Source organism: Hibiscus syriacus, unplaced genomic scaffold, assembly GCF_006381635.1.
Source record: "Hibiscus syriacus cultivar Baekdansim isolate YM2019G1 unplaced genomic scaffold, ASM638163v2 tig00110013_pilon, whole genome shotgun sequence".
NCBI lineage: Eukaryota > Viridiplantae > Streptophyta > Magnoliopsida > Malvales > Malvaceae > Hibiscus > Hibiscus syriacus.
Genome location: NW_024062563.1, coordinates 121,399 through 134,091, shown reverse-complemented (window position 1 = coordinate 134,091; position 12,693 = coordinate 121,399). Strand labels below are relative to the sequence as shown.

The window sequence follows — 12,693 nt, the reverse complement described above, 5'->3', positions numbered from 1 at the left end:
AGAGTGAATAACTCTTTTCTTGTGTTTGATTGCTTGGATATGTATTGTTCAACTTCTTTAAGAGTCTTGAACTTTTTTTATATGTTGGAATGAGTTACTAGTTGTTTCTAGCCGTTTGTGAATGTTTGGAGTCGTTGGAAGACTATTTGCACTCAAAATTTTGAAATTTTGGGAAAGTATCGATACTCTTCGAAAGAGTCATTGGAAAAATATGACTGTTGGATCCAAAGTATCAAAACTTTAGGGAAAGTTTCGAAACTCTTGAAAAATTATCAAAACTTTTTGGGAAACTGTCTTGGAAAGTTTCGAAACTCTTGTAGAAATTTCGAAACTTCTGGTCAAAATACTCATTTTAATGTTTTGATTGGACTTTGAATTATTTTTGAAAACTTTGAATAAATTCAATTTAGTCAAAAAACATTTTTCCCTTATTTTTTATATCAAAATATTAGTTCTACAGTCTCCCCCTTTTTGATATAACAAAACATTTGAAAAATGGTTTTTGACAAAAGCTCTCTCTTAATAAAACATTTGATTAAAAAGTGTAATATTTGGAAAATATTAAAGCTCCCATTTTTTCATTCTTGAAATTGAATTTTTCAAACTCATACTTCTCCCCCTTTTTGTTATATAAAAAATAATTCAAACTTTAAGGTGCAAAATAACAATAGAGAGTAAGTAAAATTTTAACATTAAAACCATTTGAAAAATCAAAAGCTCCCCCTCAACAAATGCATTCCCAAAAAAATAGCTCAAAAAACTTAAACACTTCAAAAAGTATTGAATTTCAATAAAATGAACAAACATGTTTAGTAACACATTAAATTCAATATATCCAAGTCTATACTACTTTATGCGCTATCATGAATAAGAAGTATAGCTCATATGCATAAAGCATTTAAAAAACTGTTATGCATTCTGAAAATTAATATAAATTATTAGAGAGATATCATTTGCAATAAAATCAATGCATAAACATTTAAATTTAGGTCAAAAATCAAAATTTGTAAAAACAAAGCATTAAAACCAATTTTGATATAAAATCATTATGATAAACAAACATTTATGAAAAATCTTTATAACTTTAAAAATGTTCATCATAATACACTTTCAACATACATGAGTTGAAAATCAGCACATAATCATTTAAGCATAAAACTCATGCATGCATAAAGCAAATAGGCAACCAAATATCCAGAAATTAATAACATTAAGCTTAGAGATTACTCATTCTTCTTTTGAGTGGCTAGAGCATTCAAATAACTTGACATTTCACTTCTTTTCCTCCAACACACCTACAAGATACATTTATTTAGATTTTGGTATCCAAATTGCTTTGGATCCTTGAACATTAATTTTAATGCCCATTGTTCCCTTATGAACCTATAATTGTCTAATTTTAAATGTTTTCCTTTATTTAAAAGACAAGCATGTTCCATATGACCATGATAATGGCAATGTGAGCATTTTGCCATTATGAAACTAGATGAATTATTTAAAATAAGTTCTTTTTTCTTTTGTTAAGCATTCAAGCTTAATTTTTAAATGAAAATTTTCTTTTTAAAATTTTTTAATTTTCATTTTTGAATGCTCTAAATCCTTTTTCAAAATTTCATTTTGATTTTCAAAGTCTATTTTTTCTTTCAAAAGAAAATAATTTTCAACTCTAAATTTTGAAATCATTTTCTTGTGTTTAGAGTTCATGGCCTCAAACTCCAAACATAATTCATCATATGCATCTTGTAACTCATCAAAAGAATATGGATCAAATTCATTAGAGTTAGAAGATACCTTGAGTTTTTCAAGAGCCATTAAGCCCACCACCTTTGTTGGTTCTTCTTTCTTGTTTCCATGGATCTCTTCGAGCTTATTCTAAATCTCCTTAGCATTTGAACAATAAGAAACTCCTTCATAGACATCAAGACCAAATGCATAAAATAACACGTTCAGGGCCTTAGCATTTTGTTGAGCTTTCTTCCGTTCTTGGGCACTCCACAAACTTCGTCTTCTTCTTTGTAAAATAGTAGTTATTCTCGATCATCTCCCATTCATAAAGATCATTGGATTGGATGAATAGCTCTAATACCAATTGTTAGGATTTATGAAGCTTTTGATCAACCAAAATATTCTAAGAGATGGGTGAGTTGGCTTTTTAAAGTTTAGGGAGTAAGGAGTATAAATATTTGCACAATGCTTTATAGTGGTTTGACTTATCAAGAAAGTCTACATCTGCTACCTAAGCTCCTCACTTAGGATTTTCCAACAAATCCACTAATTTGTTCTTTCTTTTTCAAGGATCAAGGGTAACCTATAGAACTCCCTAGTTTTTCACTTGGCTAAACTAGAACCAAAACCCCTTTATAAAGGATAAGATATGTAAGAAAGAAAACCCTTACAAGGTAGATGTTTACAAAGTTTAAGCTCACTAAAACACTAATATTTACAAGAGAAAGAAAAATAAGATTGAAGAACTCTTCTCTTGGGTTTGATTGCTTGGATAAGTGTTGTTCAACTTCTTCAAGCGTCTTGGACTTGTTTTTATATATTGGAACGAGTTACTAGCCGTTTGGGAAGTTTTGGAGTTGTTGGAAGACTTTATGCACACAAAGTTTCAAAACTCTAGGAAAGTTTCAAAACTCTTCGAAAGAGCGTTGGAAAAATATGACTGTTGGAACTAAAGTATCGAAACTTTAGGGAAAGTTTCAAAACTCTTGTAGAAGTTTCGAAACTTCTGGTCAAAATACTCATTTTAAGGTTTTGATTGGACTTTGAATTATTTTTTGAAAAATTTGAATAAATTCAACTTAGTCTAACAAATATTTTGCTCTTATTTGTTATATCAAAATATTAGTACTACATTAACCTGTTAAATACTATGTTTAGTACATTATTTCGATAATAACTCTATTATGATCTGGTTTAGGATCGTGTACCATCATAGATCGTAGTGAGACCGGTGCTCATTAGATGTCCCAGACCGACCTGTTTTGTGAGGTGTGTTCCTTATATGTTACATATTTCCTTTTAAATATCTGTATGAATTACCATGTGCATAAGATTTATCATGTGCACATGAATGGTTTACCTGGCTTAGAAATATCACTGTTATATCTAATTTGAAAGCATGATTTTGTTTATTGATTTTCCCGATTTCCTGAGATATGCTTTTAATGATTTGAAATTCTGACTGTCTGATGCATGTTCTCTAGTTATTGTTTACTGTAAAATGTTTGGTCTATGATTTCCTGATTTATCGGTATTATTTGAAATTGTTTTTCTGGGGTATTTCTGGGATGTATTATGAAGTTATGCAAGTTCATCTTTGATCAAGTTGGTAATTCTATATGAACCTAAGGTGACACTTGGGTGGGCTCCTAGGCCCAATGGGCCAAGCGGTAAGACCTTATAGACCCTAAGGTACTCCTTTAAAGTGGCTCATTTTCTTTGTGCATTAGGTAAGTCCTTATGGACCTGGGGGCACTCCCCTCAGGTGGCTCCTACATTTCGGCTAGGGAAAGTCCTTATGGACCCAAGGTGTTCCCTTAGATTGGATTCTACATCCTTTGGGCCTAGGATAAGTCTTATGGATGAAGTTTTGAGGAATTGCACATGGTGTACGGTTGGAGGGTAATTAAATGATTTTACTGAAAATTTTTATTGTGGTTTTCATACTATGAGACTAAACTGATTTAAAGACTTCTTTGTATGTTTTACTTTGCACTTATTGGAACACACTATGCTCCCTAGCTCACTCCCCAATTTTTTTTTCTTTTAAGATATTTTGGATAGCACCACAAACCTGGCACTTGAAGGACCGACACGTTACGTATAATATATTTTGTTGTAATGTTTTAATCTTCTAAACTATTTATCTTTTGGGTGACTTGTGCCTATATTTTGATAAATGATTTTATGACATATTTTTATATTAGCTCTTATGTATGGATTATTTTGTCACTAGTTATTGGTATTTTGTTTAACTTGCGATAAATCATGTTTTTATATTACTCAATTTGGGTTTTATTATTATTATTATTATTATTATTATTATTATTATTATTATTATTATGTTTCTTTTAAAGATGCTATTATTTTAAGTATTGAATTTGATTTGAAAATTTTTATTATAATCCATTAGATTTAATCGTATTGTATAGGCTAATTCTAGAAGGTTACATTACATTTGTTAAAACTCATTCCTCTCCCTATTTGTAATGATAAAAAGTTACTAATTTCTTTGCTTTCACTTGTTGGTATATTTTCGGAAATATTATTTAAAAACCTCTTAGTCTTCGTTGCATTGAATCTTTCAACACTTCATTGATAATTGATTTTTACATATACCTTTTTGCTTATTAGATCCCTTAAAAAATTTGTGTCTTTTGAGTATAGATCCGTAAATCAACTACAATACATGTACAATATTTAGATAAGATACCTGAAAGGTCCACGTGACATATCATGATAAAATTCGAAGTCTAACTATCAAATCTTTTTAATATGATCAACTTACAAATAATCATCATGATTTATGATCACACGACTTACACGTATTACATATAACTATAAATACTCCAATTGAGACTGAAAAAGAAATGAACCGCTCGCGATCACCCCTTATTCCTCGTGATAATCTACTTTATTTTTCATTTAAACACCGATTAAGAATTATTCTTTCATTGGTTTTGACTCTTCGTTCAAATGCATATTTGTGATTAGGGTATTGATTGTGGGGCTTATTAGCTGAAAGGGTGGGAGTGAAGTTGGGGGATGTGGACATTAATGCCAACAAGTGATATGGTATATTAATAGCGGCGCATGAAAAACAATATGTAAATGGAAGCAAGACAAGACACAAATGAAAACCCATTAAAAACAGTCATAAAGCAATCAATGAAAGTGAAGAAAAAGAAAAGGCACTTGGAAAAGGAATGCCTAAAGTAAAGGGGAACAAGAGGAGCATTTTAGATAAACAAGCATAACTGATTCATGTAATTATTTTTTTTTAGAAAAACAATGTTTATTAAATTAATAGTAGCGAGTTTGATATTCGTTAAATGGAAGTTTAAATTTAAATATTTTTTATGAAAATAAAAACATTAAAAGAATATTCTTTAGATAATAAAGTGATACTGAGATATAATTTAAAAACCAAAAATTTATAATGTCATTTTAATAATATAATATGTTTTAGATTTATCATATAGTACAAATCTATAGTGTCTAATTATCAAAATAATTTAAATAAAAATATTAGAATCAAGAATCAATACAGACTCAAATAAGATTTTAAAAGTGATTTCAATGTTTAAAGGTAGTATTATTTTTTAAAAGTCTTAAGTTGAAACAATTGTGTTTATGGGTGTGTATTATTAATAATTAAAAAAATTAAATACATACTATCATATAATCATCTTAGATTATTCAAAAAATATATAGATTAAAATAAAATTATAAACTAAATTAAAAATCTGGAATTCAAATATTTTTAATAAATTTAAAGTAAATTCATAATAATATTTGTTCAAAGATAACTTTTAATAATTTGATAAAAATTTCGTATACTTAAAGAAATTTTATAGTTTAACCACTTGTGTGATTTGGTTATTGCTGAATTTAAGAATTAAAAGTTAGCTTGATGGTACCAATTCAATCACACAGCAAATGATAGCCAAGAAATTAGCATCGTTGATCGAACGGTGGAAAGTATCCCATCAAACAAGAGTACCATGATTAGACGGCTACCTTTAGTGCGCCTATAAATCCGAGTTTCTTAACTGGTTTTTACGTTCCCATTTCTATGGCGATGTGTGTTCGAGAATGCAGAAACTGGGAATTTGAATTGCTGTAACACCCGTTGTACCCAATTGAGCTGAAATAAACATAAAATTAAAAGGTAAGATTATATTTTTATGGGATGAGGTATCACCAGCTTAGTATGATCCACGTACGATAGAATTGCTGTAATTGGTAATAATAATGAGTCAACTATCAGCTTAGTCTTTTAAGAGGGAAATAAAATTTTACTCAAATTTAAAAGATATACTTTTATAATTCGATTCAAAGTTAAAATTTTTTATTTCAAATTAAAAAATTTATTTGATTCGTCATTTGCATAGATTTTAAATAAAATTTATTATAAAATAAAACTCTAACCATTTAAAATATTTAACAATTAATATATTAATTTTTTGTTTCACATAAATTAGTTATGTATGATATGTAGATCATATATGATAAAATATAAGAAATACCTATGATGTATGTAATCATATAAAATTATTTTAACTAAAATCAATTATTACTATTATATTATAAATATTTATAATTAAAATTTTAAGGTTATTTGAAATACGTACTATTCCCATAAATTAACCTTATATTATTTGATTATAAAAAAACCTTATATTATTTGTATTGATTGACTAATATTGCGTGTAAGATAGTGAAACATCATTCTCTCAAGAAGCAGCTGCCTATATGGAGTCCTTGAAAGACAGAAAAGAGAGGGCAAGAACAACCCACTTGATCCCCCCCCCCCTCTCATACACTCTCCCTATAACCTTTGCACTTTGGGATGTCACTAAAACCATTGTTGTTTTGGGAGGTTTCCTTTCACCTTGGTGGAGGTTTTTTTTTTCTTTTATTTATTTATTTTCAATATAGCGTTTTTGGTCTGGCTTTTCTCATTCAAAAGGTGTTCGTTTTTAAAGCATTTATTGGTTGAGAGAGGCTCTCTCTAAGCTCCACAGTTCTTGCTTTGGTAGCTACTTTATTCATCTCTTCCTCTCAGTGTTTTTCTTTGCTAAACTTAAAAGTTTCTGTTGATTTCGTGATGTGGGTCTTTGTTGTTTTGAGCTCTGGTCGAGTGCTGGTTCCATTTTAAGCTATATGCATCAACTCCCCATCTTCGTTTTAACCACATGCACTGTTTAACTTCAAGCTTTACATGTATATTTTCAGTTTGTTGCTGGTTCTTCTTGGTCTTCAAAGTTATCGAGCAAAGGTGATCTAGTTGATGGCGAGCGGTTGTTCAAAGAATGTTGAATCATCATGTCCTCAACTTCTTAATCTGATTCCCCAAGGGAGGGAGTGGCATCATGTGAAGAGAGAAGATGAAAGAAAGGATGGATCTTCAGTGGAGAAGAAGCTGGAACTGAGGCTCGGTCCACCTGGTGAGGACAACTCGGAGGGAGATGATGAGTCTTTACTCTCACTCGGCTACTTCTCTTCTTCTTCAATGGGGTCAGTTTTGTCCACCCCATGGGGCAAAAACCACCACCAACAGCAGACAAAGACTTGTTCGTTTCTCCAGTTCCCATCAACAACTGCCCCACCACATAGCTTGCCTGTTATGGCAAAGGAATCGTCACAGCCCTGCTGCAATAAAGCGGTGGACTTGCAGGATGCTGAGAGAAAAGCATTTAACCTCCCTGCAAATACAGCTGTGCCTCTCAATACTTCTCAGAAAAGGTACTCCAGCTTTTTACACATCTCTTTCTTTCTCTCTCCATCTCTCTCTATCTGTATATCTTTTAATTTATTTTTGCCTTTTGAAATCAATTTTTTTGACAGAGGATATTCACTACAAGTTACATTACTTGATGCTTGTGTGGTCCATCACCCATGCATGCTGTTCTTGTTACCTCTTTGTTTCATTTCCTTTATGTTTCTCATGTTAGACCCTGAAATCTCCATTTAACCTTTCATATGTTACTTTTTTTTGGTCTAATTATGATCATCATGGAAACTAGAACTGCTCCTGGACCAGTTGTGGGTTGGCCTCCAATTCGATCCATAAGGAAAAATCTCGCCACTTCTTCAAAACTAGCTTCTGATGCACCAGGTGTGGACACTCCTAGTGAAAAACCAGCAGCTGAACCTAATGGCAAAGGCCTGTTTGTGAAAATCAACATGGATGGTGTTCCCATAGGAAGGAAAGTGGATCTCAAAGCCTATGATAGCTATGAAAAACTGTCAACTGCTGTGGATGAACTCTTCAGAGGCTTACTTGCTGGTAAAAAATTATTCACTTGGATTAGGTGAAAAAGATGTGATATAATGATAGTAATGTCCCCATTAGCCACTAGGGGAAATATTTTGTTTTCTTCATTGTTTAATATGACACCTACATCACCAGCAACTTATCTGGTTTACCTATCAGTGTTAGTTTTCAACGGTTTAGGTGATGGAAGTGGGACTCATTTGTTTGATCTTATTGCCATTAAGCTCTTAGGCTATAGTAATGTGATCTTAATTGACATCTGTTTGTCGTTTTGTTCGAACCGTGTAGCTCAAAGAGATTCCTCTGCTGGTGAAATAGTGAACAAGGAAGACGGGGAGAAAGCGATTACCGGCGTATTGGACGGAAGCGGAGAATATACACTTGTTTATGAGGATAATGAAGGAGACAGTATTCTTGTTGGGGATGTCCCATGGCAGTAAGTAGCATCTTTTTATCACTGTTGGTGGATTGCAATTTGAGATTATACTATACCATATTATATTCCCAATATTAGTGACTGAGGATATAGTAGAATACCCTTTTTATTTTGTCTTCTAGTTTTTCCTGGAAAAACAGCATTAGATTCCTTATATCTCAACCAAAACCATGCATGCTTTCTTCAATGTTGGCATATTCTTTCTTAACGCACGCATTACCCAAGTACACGACAGGAAACCGGTTTTGTTTTGTTTTGGCTATTTAATACTATTTTGTGTACTATCTTTCTTTTTTTTTGCATTGGATTTGCAGCATGTTTGTGTCCACGGTGAAGAGGCTGCGTGCGTTGAAGAGCTCCGAACTATCCGCGCTTCGCCGTGAGTGCCGGACCGCCGATTTCATTATTATTATAAGAACAATTAACCGTTAGTCATGAAATTGAACACAAGTGTGTGTTGTTTTACAGTTGGGAGCAGTAAGCAAGGGAAGATGAAGACTTGAAACTCTTTGCCACCATAATAGCAAGAGTTTTCCTCGGAAGATTCTCCATTGATGTTGGAAAAGAATGAGAGCTTTGAATTATGCTTTGACAGTTTTTTTCAGCCTATTTTGCAATGTAACTTATTGCACTCGACGGTATATGTAAGTCGTTTTGATGTGTTTTCTCTTAAGCTTAAACGTCAATGGCATTTGGAGCAAATTGCAAATTTCTGTTGAATATTATATGTAAATTGTGTTTTGTACTTTGTATTAAGAAGTAAGAACCCATCTTGGGATGGTCATAAACCCTTAATTGTTTTTCTTATTTTGGAGCTTCATTCAATTGATTCATTTATACAAGGCTATGCTATACCAATAATCACTCCACACTCATTCTGGTCACTGAACTACCCAACTTTAGAGATTGTTCTTTTTGGTCAGTAAACTATTATTTCTCGACGGGAAAATAATAAATATTTAAAATTTTTATTCTGATTTTACAATTAATAACTTTCGTTGGTGATTAAATAGTAAACTAGATAGGCATATTGCAATATAAAATATCATCAATCACATGGAAGAAAAATAAATTAAATGATGTGTGAGCCACATGCATTAAAAAGAATGAGGGTTCGCAATTATTTTGCTGGCGCGGCGTTAGCCACTTTTAAAACCACCAGAAGGGAAACAAAAATGGTGAATGAAAAATTGGCAAGAATTGCAGCCCCAATTTTCAGTCATAACATCCGATATACTTGGAATGAGAAGCAGCAAGAATAGCTGCTCCGATTCCAGAACCATCATTCGACAGCTCCAGTACAACGCTTTCGAACACCTCTTTTCCTAGCAGTTCGTTTAGGCAGTTCACCAAGCATTTACGGTATTCCGTGTAGTGTTCGTATAATCCGCCGTCCATCGCTATTGCCGTCCTTCGTTCCTCCCCTTCCGTGATCGTATCGCATCCCATATTCCGCAGGATACTTAATATTCCGGCAGCCGAAAGACGTGCCCCTCGTGTTGCAACAATGCTGCAAATCTGGACAATTACTCGTCTTATCTTTAGGGAGGTATTTGTTATCTGCAATAAAAAAGATGTAACAAAAGGCTTTAAACACAACACCAAGTTGGCTAATAGTACTTATTCAATAACCAAGTTGGCTAATAGTACTTGTTCAATAACCAAGTTTTGATGATCAAGATTATACCTCGAAAATGTCTTTAATGTGGCTGGCTACCACTTTGAGGTCAGGGGAAGTGTCTTGATGCATGGCAGAAATGGCTGGCGTTCTGCAAGTTAGCAAGGCTCAATTATTATCGGTAAAGAACCGGTGACTGTCCTTAACTATGTTACTCGATCTCTTCATTTTTCGTAAAACGGTGAAATTACCCCAATATGAAAGGCACTTTAAGTTTAGGTGGAACTGTGTCACCAAAAAATGCAGCTTCCTTAGCCATCCAACTTAGGACTCTGCGGACAATTTCTCCCAAATACATACCAGACATTACCTTCTCAAAAATCTGCGGCAAACCGATTGAATATAATGCGATGAAATGATGTTGGAGACTACACAAAAGCGAAACAAACCGTAACGTTGCGAATTTACAAACTTACCTGATCACCAGGATTTAAACTCTCAGCATCCAGTTCAAGATCATACTCTGATAATGGAAGATGTGCTGACTTAAAGTTACCCCACTCCATATTAATAACCTTCAGCGAAATACCGTTAGCGACTCTATTTTTCCAAAGAAACGATGTCGAAGCTATAGAGTGTTCACTAATAGGGATTAAAGAAGAACAGCTAACCATCTCTCCAGATCTTGGTAGTGGACCATGCCATTTTAGTATTGCGTCCGCACGTTCGACATATGCTGCATTTGATCCAGTACCAAGGATCACAGCAGCAACAACATCGTTGTTGGCATATCGACCTCCGGCTAGTGTCCCAACAGCATCATTGACCTTTACCAAAATGGTTGCAGTAAGGCACTTGGGGGAAAAGAAAAACAATAATAAAAAGCAATCGGAACTCAAATTCAAGCATACAAAGGTACATAACATAAGCCTACCATAGCTGAAACACGCATGTCAAGGCCGTGTCTTTCCATGGCTTTGGTCAATTCTTCGACAACGTCTCGGCCGACCTGTTAATTCAGCACTCAATGACAGTAAAGAAACATAAGTCAAGGATAAGATCTGTTGCATTCATCCATCTATGAAGAACACAAAGAACAGCTGCAATTAGGACTGACTGTTTCGTTTATGGAGAAGCCTTTTGTCCACTTAAGAAGTGTGCCAGAAGCAATGGATGTTTGCACCACAGGGAATGAGAAGGTAAAACCAAGCTCTCTCTGCCTACAAGGAGACGGTTTAAAATCCGGGCCTTCTTGAGCTACGAATTTCGCTAGTTTTGCTACGATAAAGTCAAACAACTCCTGAAATCAACAAGATCATCCATCAGACATTGTTATGCCTCGACCAGTTTTTCGGTCGTTTACGATGAGCAGTAGCACTTACATCCGATGAAGACCCTGTCATCAAACTCGTCGGAATCGACACCTCCACGAACTGCTGATTGATGATACCACGACCCTTCCCTCCGAGTACCAGTCGTAACACACGGAAATTAGTTCCACCAAGGTCCAATGCATAAAACAATCCCTTCTCTTTCCTAATGTAGGTAAAGAAAACTACATTACAATCTCAACAAAAGTCGCTATCGGACAGTGGACACAAAACGATCAGTACGATTATCGATATCCAATTCGAACATGTACATGAACTTGATCCTACAATCTACAACACACATATACATAAACAATATATTATATATATTGAATGAACATGGATCATTAATGCATGTTATGTTTTAATAACGTAGGGAAAAAAATACCCAGTAGGCAAACTGTCGACATAGCTGATGAGCATTTTGAGTTTGCTGCCGCCTTCGGAGGCGAGGCCTGCTTGCATCTCGACGATCATGGCATCCGACACTTGTCTCAGCCTCGAAAGCGGCGTCGCGCATTTCTCTTCAAAATCTTTCACCATCTCCATTGCTTTCACCCACTTCCCCGCCTTCTTCATCCTCCGATGAACAACCACGGCCGCCGCCGCTGCCGCCGCTACCCCACATGCCACTGCTATCCCAACTGCAACCTTCCTCATTTTCTAAAAAGAACAGGAAGAAAAGAAAAGATCTTTCAAAATGAAAAATGCGAATTCGGGATTGCTGAATGTAGATTAGAGTTTGGTGCGATGGACGTATAAATCAAATCAAAGAAAAGATCTTGCTTTCCAATGTACGCAACGGTGGGGTTCATTCAGATGATAACATATTGCTTTTAATTTTCAATGATAGAAACATATACAAAAATCAATATCTTGTATTTTGAGAAGGAAACAAATCCTTTATAGAAGGATCTGAAGAAAGAATGAGTTTAGGACTAGTAGATCAAATCATTCGGAAGATCCCAAACTAAAAAAAGCAAATTACCAATGAGGCAATAACGCTGTAAGTTTTTATTTGCTGAAATAAGTTATGGATGCACACGTGTATGTAAAAAAACATGGTAACTTCATCACTTTATAACAACTTAGATTTGGTGGGTCTCACCATATGAGATGATATTTCTTTGGCTAATTTACGGGAACACTATTATATTTATGTGAACTGGTTTCATGTCTGAGTTATCATTGATTACACACAAGATTTCTTTTTTACTGAACCACTATTTAATAGAATTAACGAAAATTCGAAGAATAACGGTGA

At 33.9% G+C, this 12,693-nt stretch overlaps 2 protein-coding genes across 2 annotated transcripts; one reads left to right on the top strand and one right to left on the bottom strand.

The window, feature by feature from the left end:
* Positions 1–6,667: 6,667 nt before the first annotated feature.
* On the top strand, positions 6,668–9,097 carry LOC120212301 (auxin-responsive protein IAA26-like). Its single transcript, XM_039210662.1, has 6 exons — positions 6,668–6,763; positions 6,964–7,473; positions 7,755–8,017; positions 8,294–8,441; positions 8,756–8,820; positions 8,910–9,097. The coding sequence occupies exons 2-6, from the start codon at positions 7,019–7,021 to the stop codon at positions 8,942–8,944; spliced, it is 966 nt and encodes a 321-aa protein (XP_039066593.1). The 5' UTR covers positions 6,668–6,763; positions 6,964–7,018; the 3' UTR covers positions 8,945–9,097.
* Positions 9,098–9,631: 534 nt separating this feature from the next.
* LOC120212320 (hexokinase-1-like) lies at positions 9,632–12,089 on the bottom strand. Its single transcript, XM_039210673.1, has 9 exons — positions 11,818–12,089; positions 11,442–11,595; positions 11,177–11,359; positions 10,994–11,068; positions 10,731–10,886; positions 10,536–10,634; positions 10,311–10,441; positions 10,129–10,210; positions 9,632–10,001 (listed from the first exon to the last, which is right to left on the bottom strand). The coding sequence occupies exons 1-9, from the start codon at positions 12,087–12,089 to the stop codon at positions 9,657–9,659; spliced, it is 1,497 nt and encodes a 498-aa protein (XP_039066604.1). The 3' UTR covers positions 9,632–9,656.
* Positions 12,090–12,693: the final 604 nt, after the last annotated feature.

Excerpts from the sequence above, each read along its gene's own strand:
- LOC120212301 (XM_039210662.1), top strand. The coding sequence starts at position 7,019 with ATGGCGAGCGGTTGTTCAAAGAATGTTGAATCATCATGTCCTCAACTT. Across the intron at positions 7,474-7,754 it reads CTCAATACTTCTCAGAAAAG|AACTGCTCCTGGACCAGTTG; the intron begins GTACTCCAGCTT and ends CATGGAAACTAG. Across the intron at positions 8,018-8,293 it reads CTTCAGAGGCTTACTTGCTG|CTCAAAGAGATTCCTCTGCT; the intron begins GTAAAAAATTAT and ends CGAACCGTGTAG.
- LOC120212320 (XM_039210673.1), bottom strand. The coding sequence starts at position 12,089 with ATGAGGAAGGTTGCAGTTGGGATAGCAGTGGCATGTGGGGTAGCGGCG. Across the intron at positions 11,596-11,817 it reads GTCGACAGTTTGCCTACTGG|GAAAGAGAAGGGATTGTTTT; the intron begins GTATTTTTTTCC and ends TACCTACATTAG. Across the intron at positions 11,069-11,176 it reads GCTTCTCCATAAACGAAACA|GTCGGCCGAGACGTTGTCGA; the intron begins GTCAGTCCTAAT and ends CTGAATTAACAG.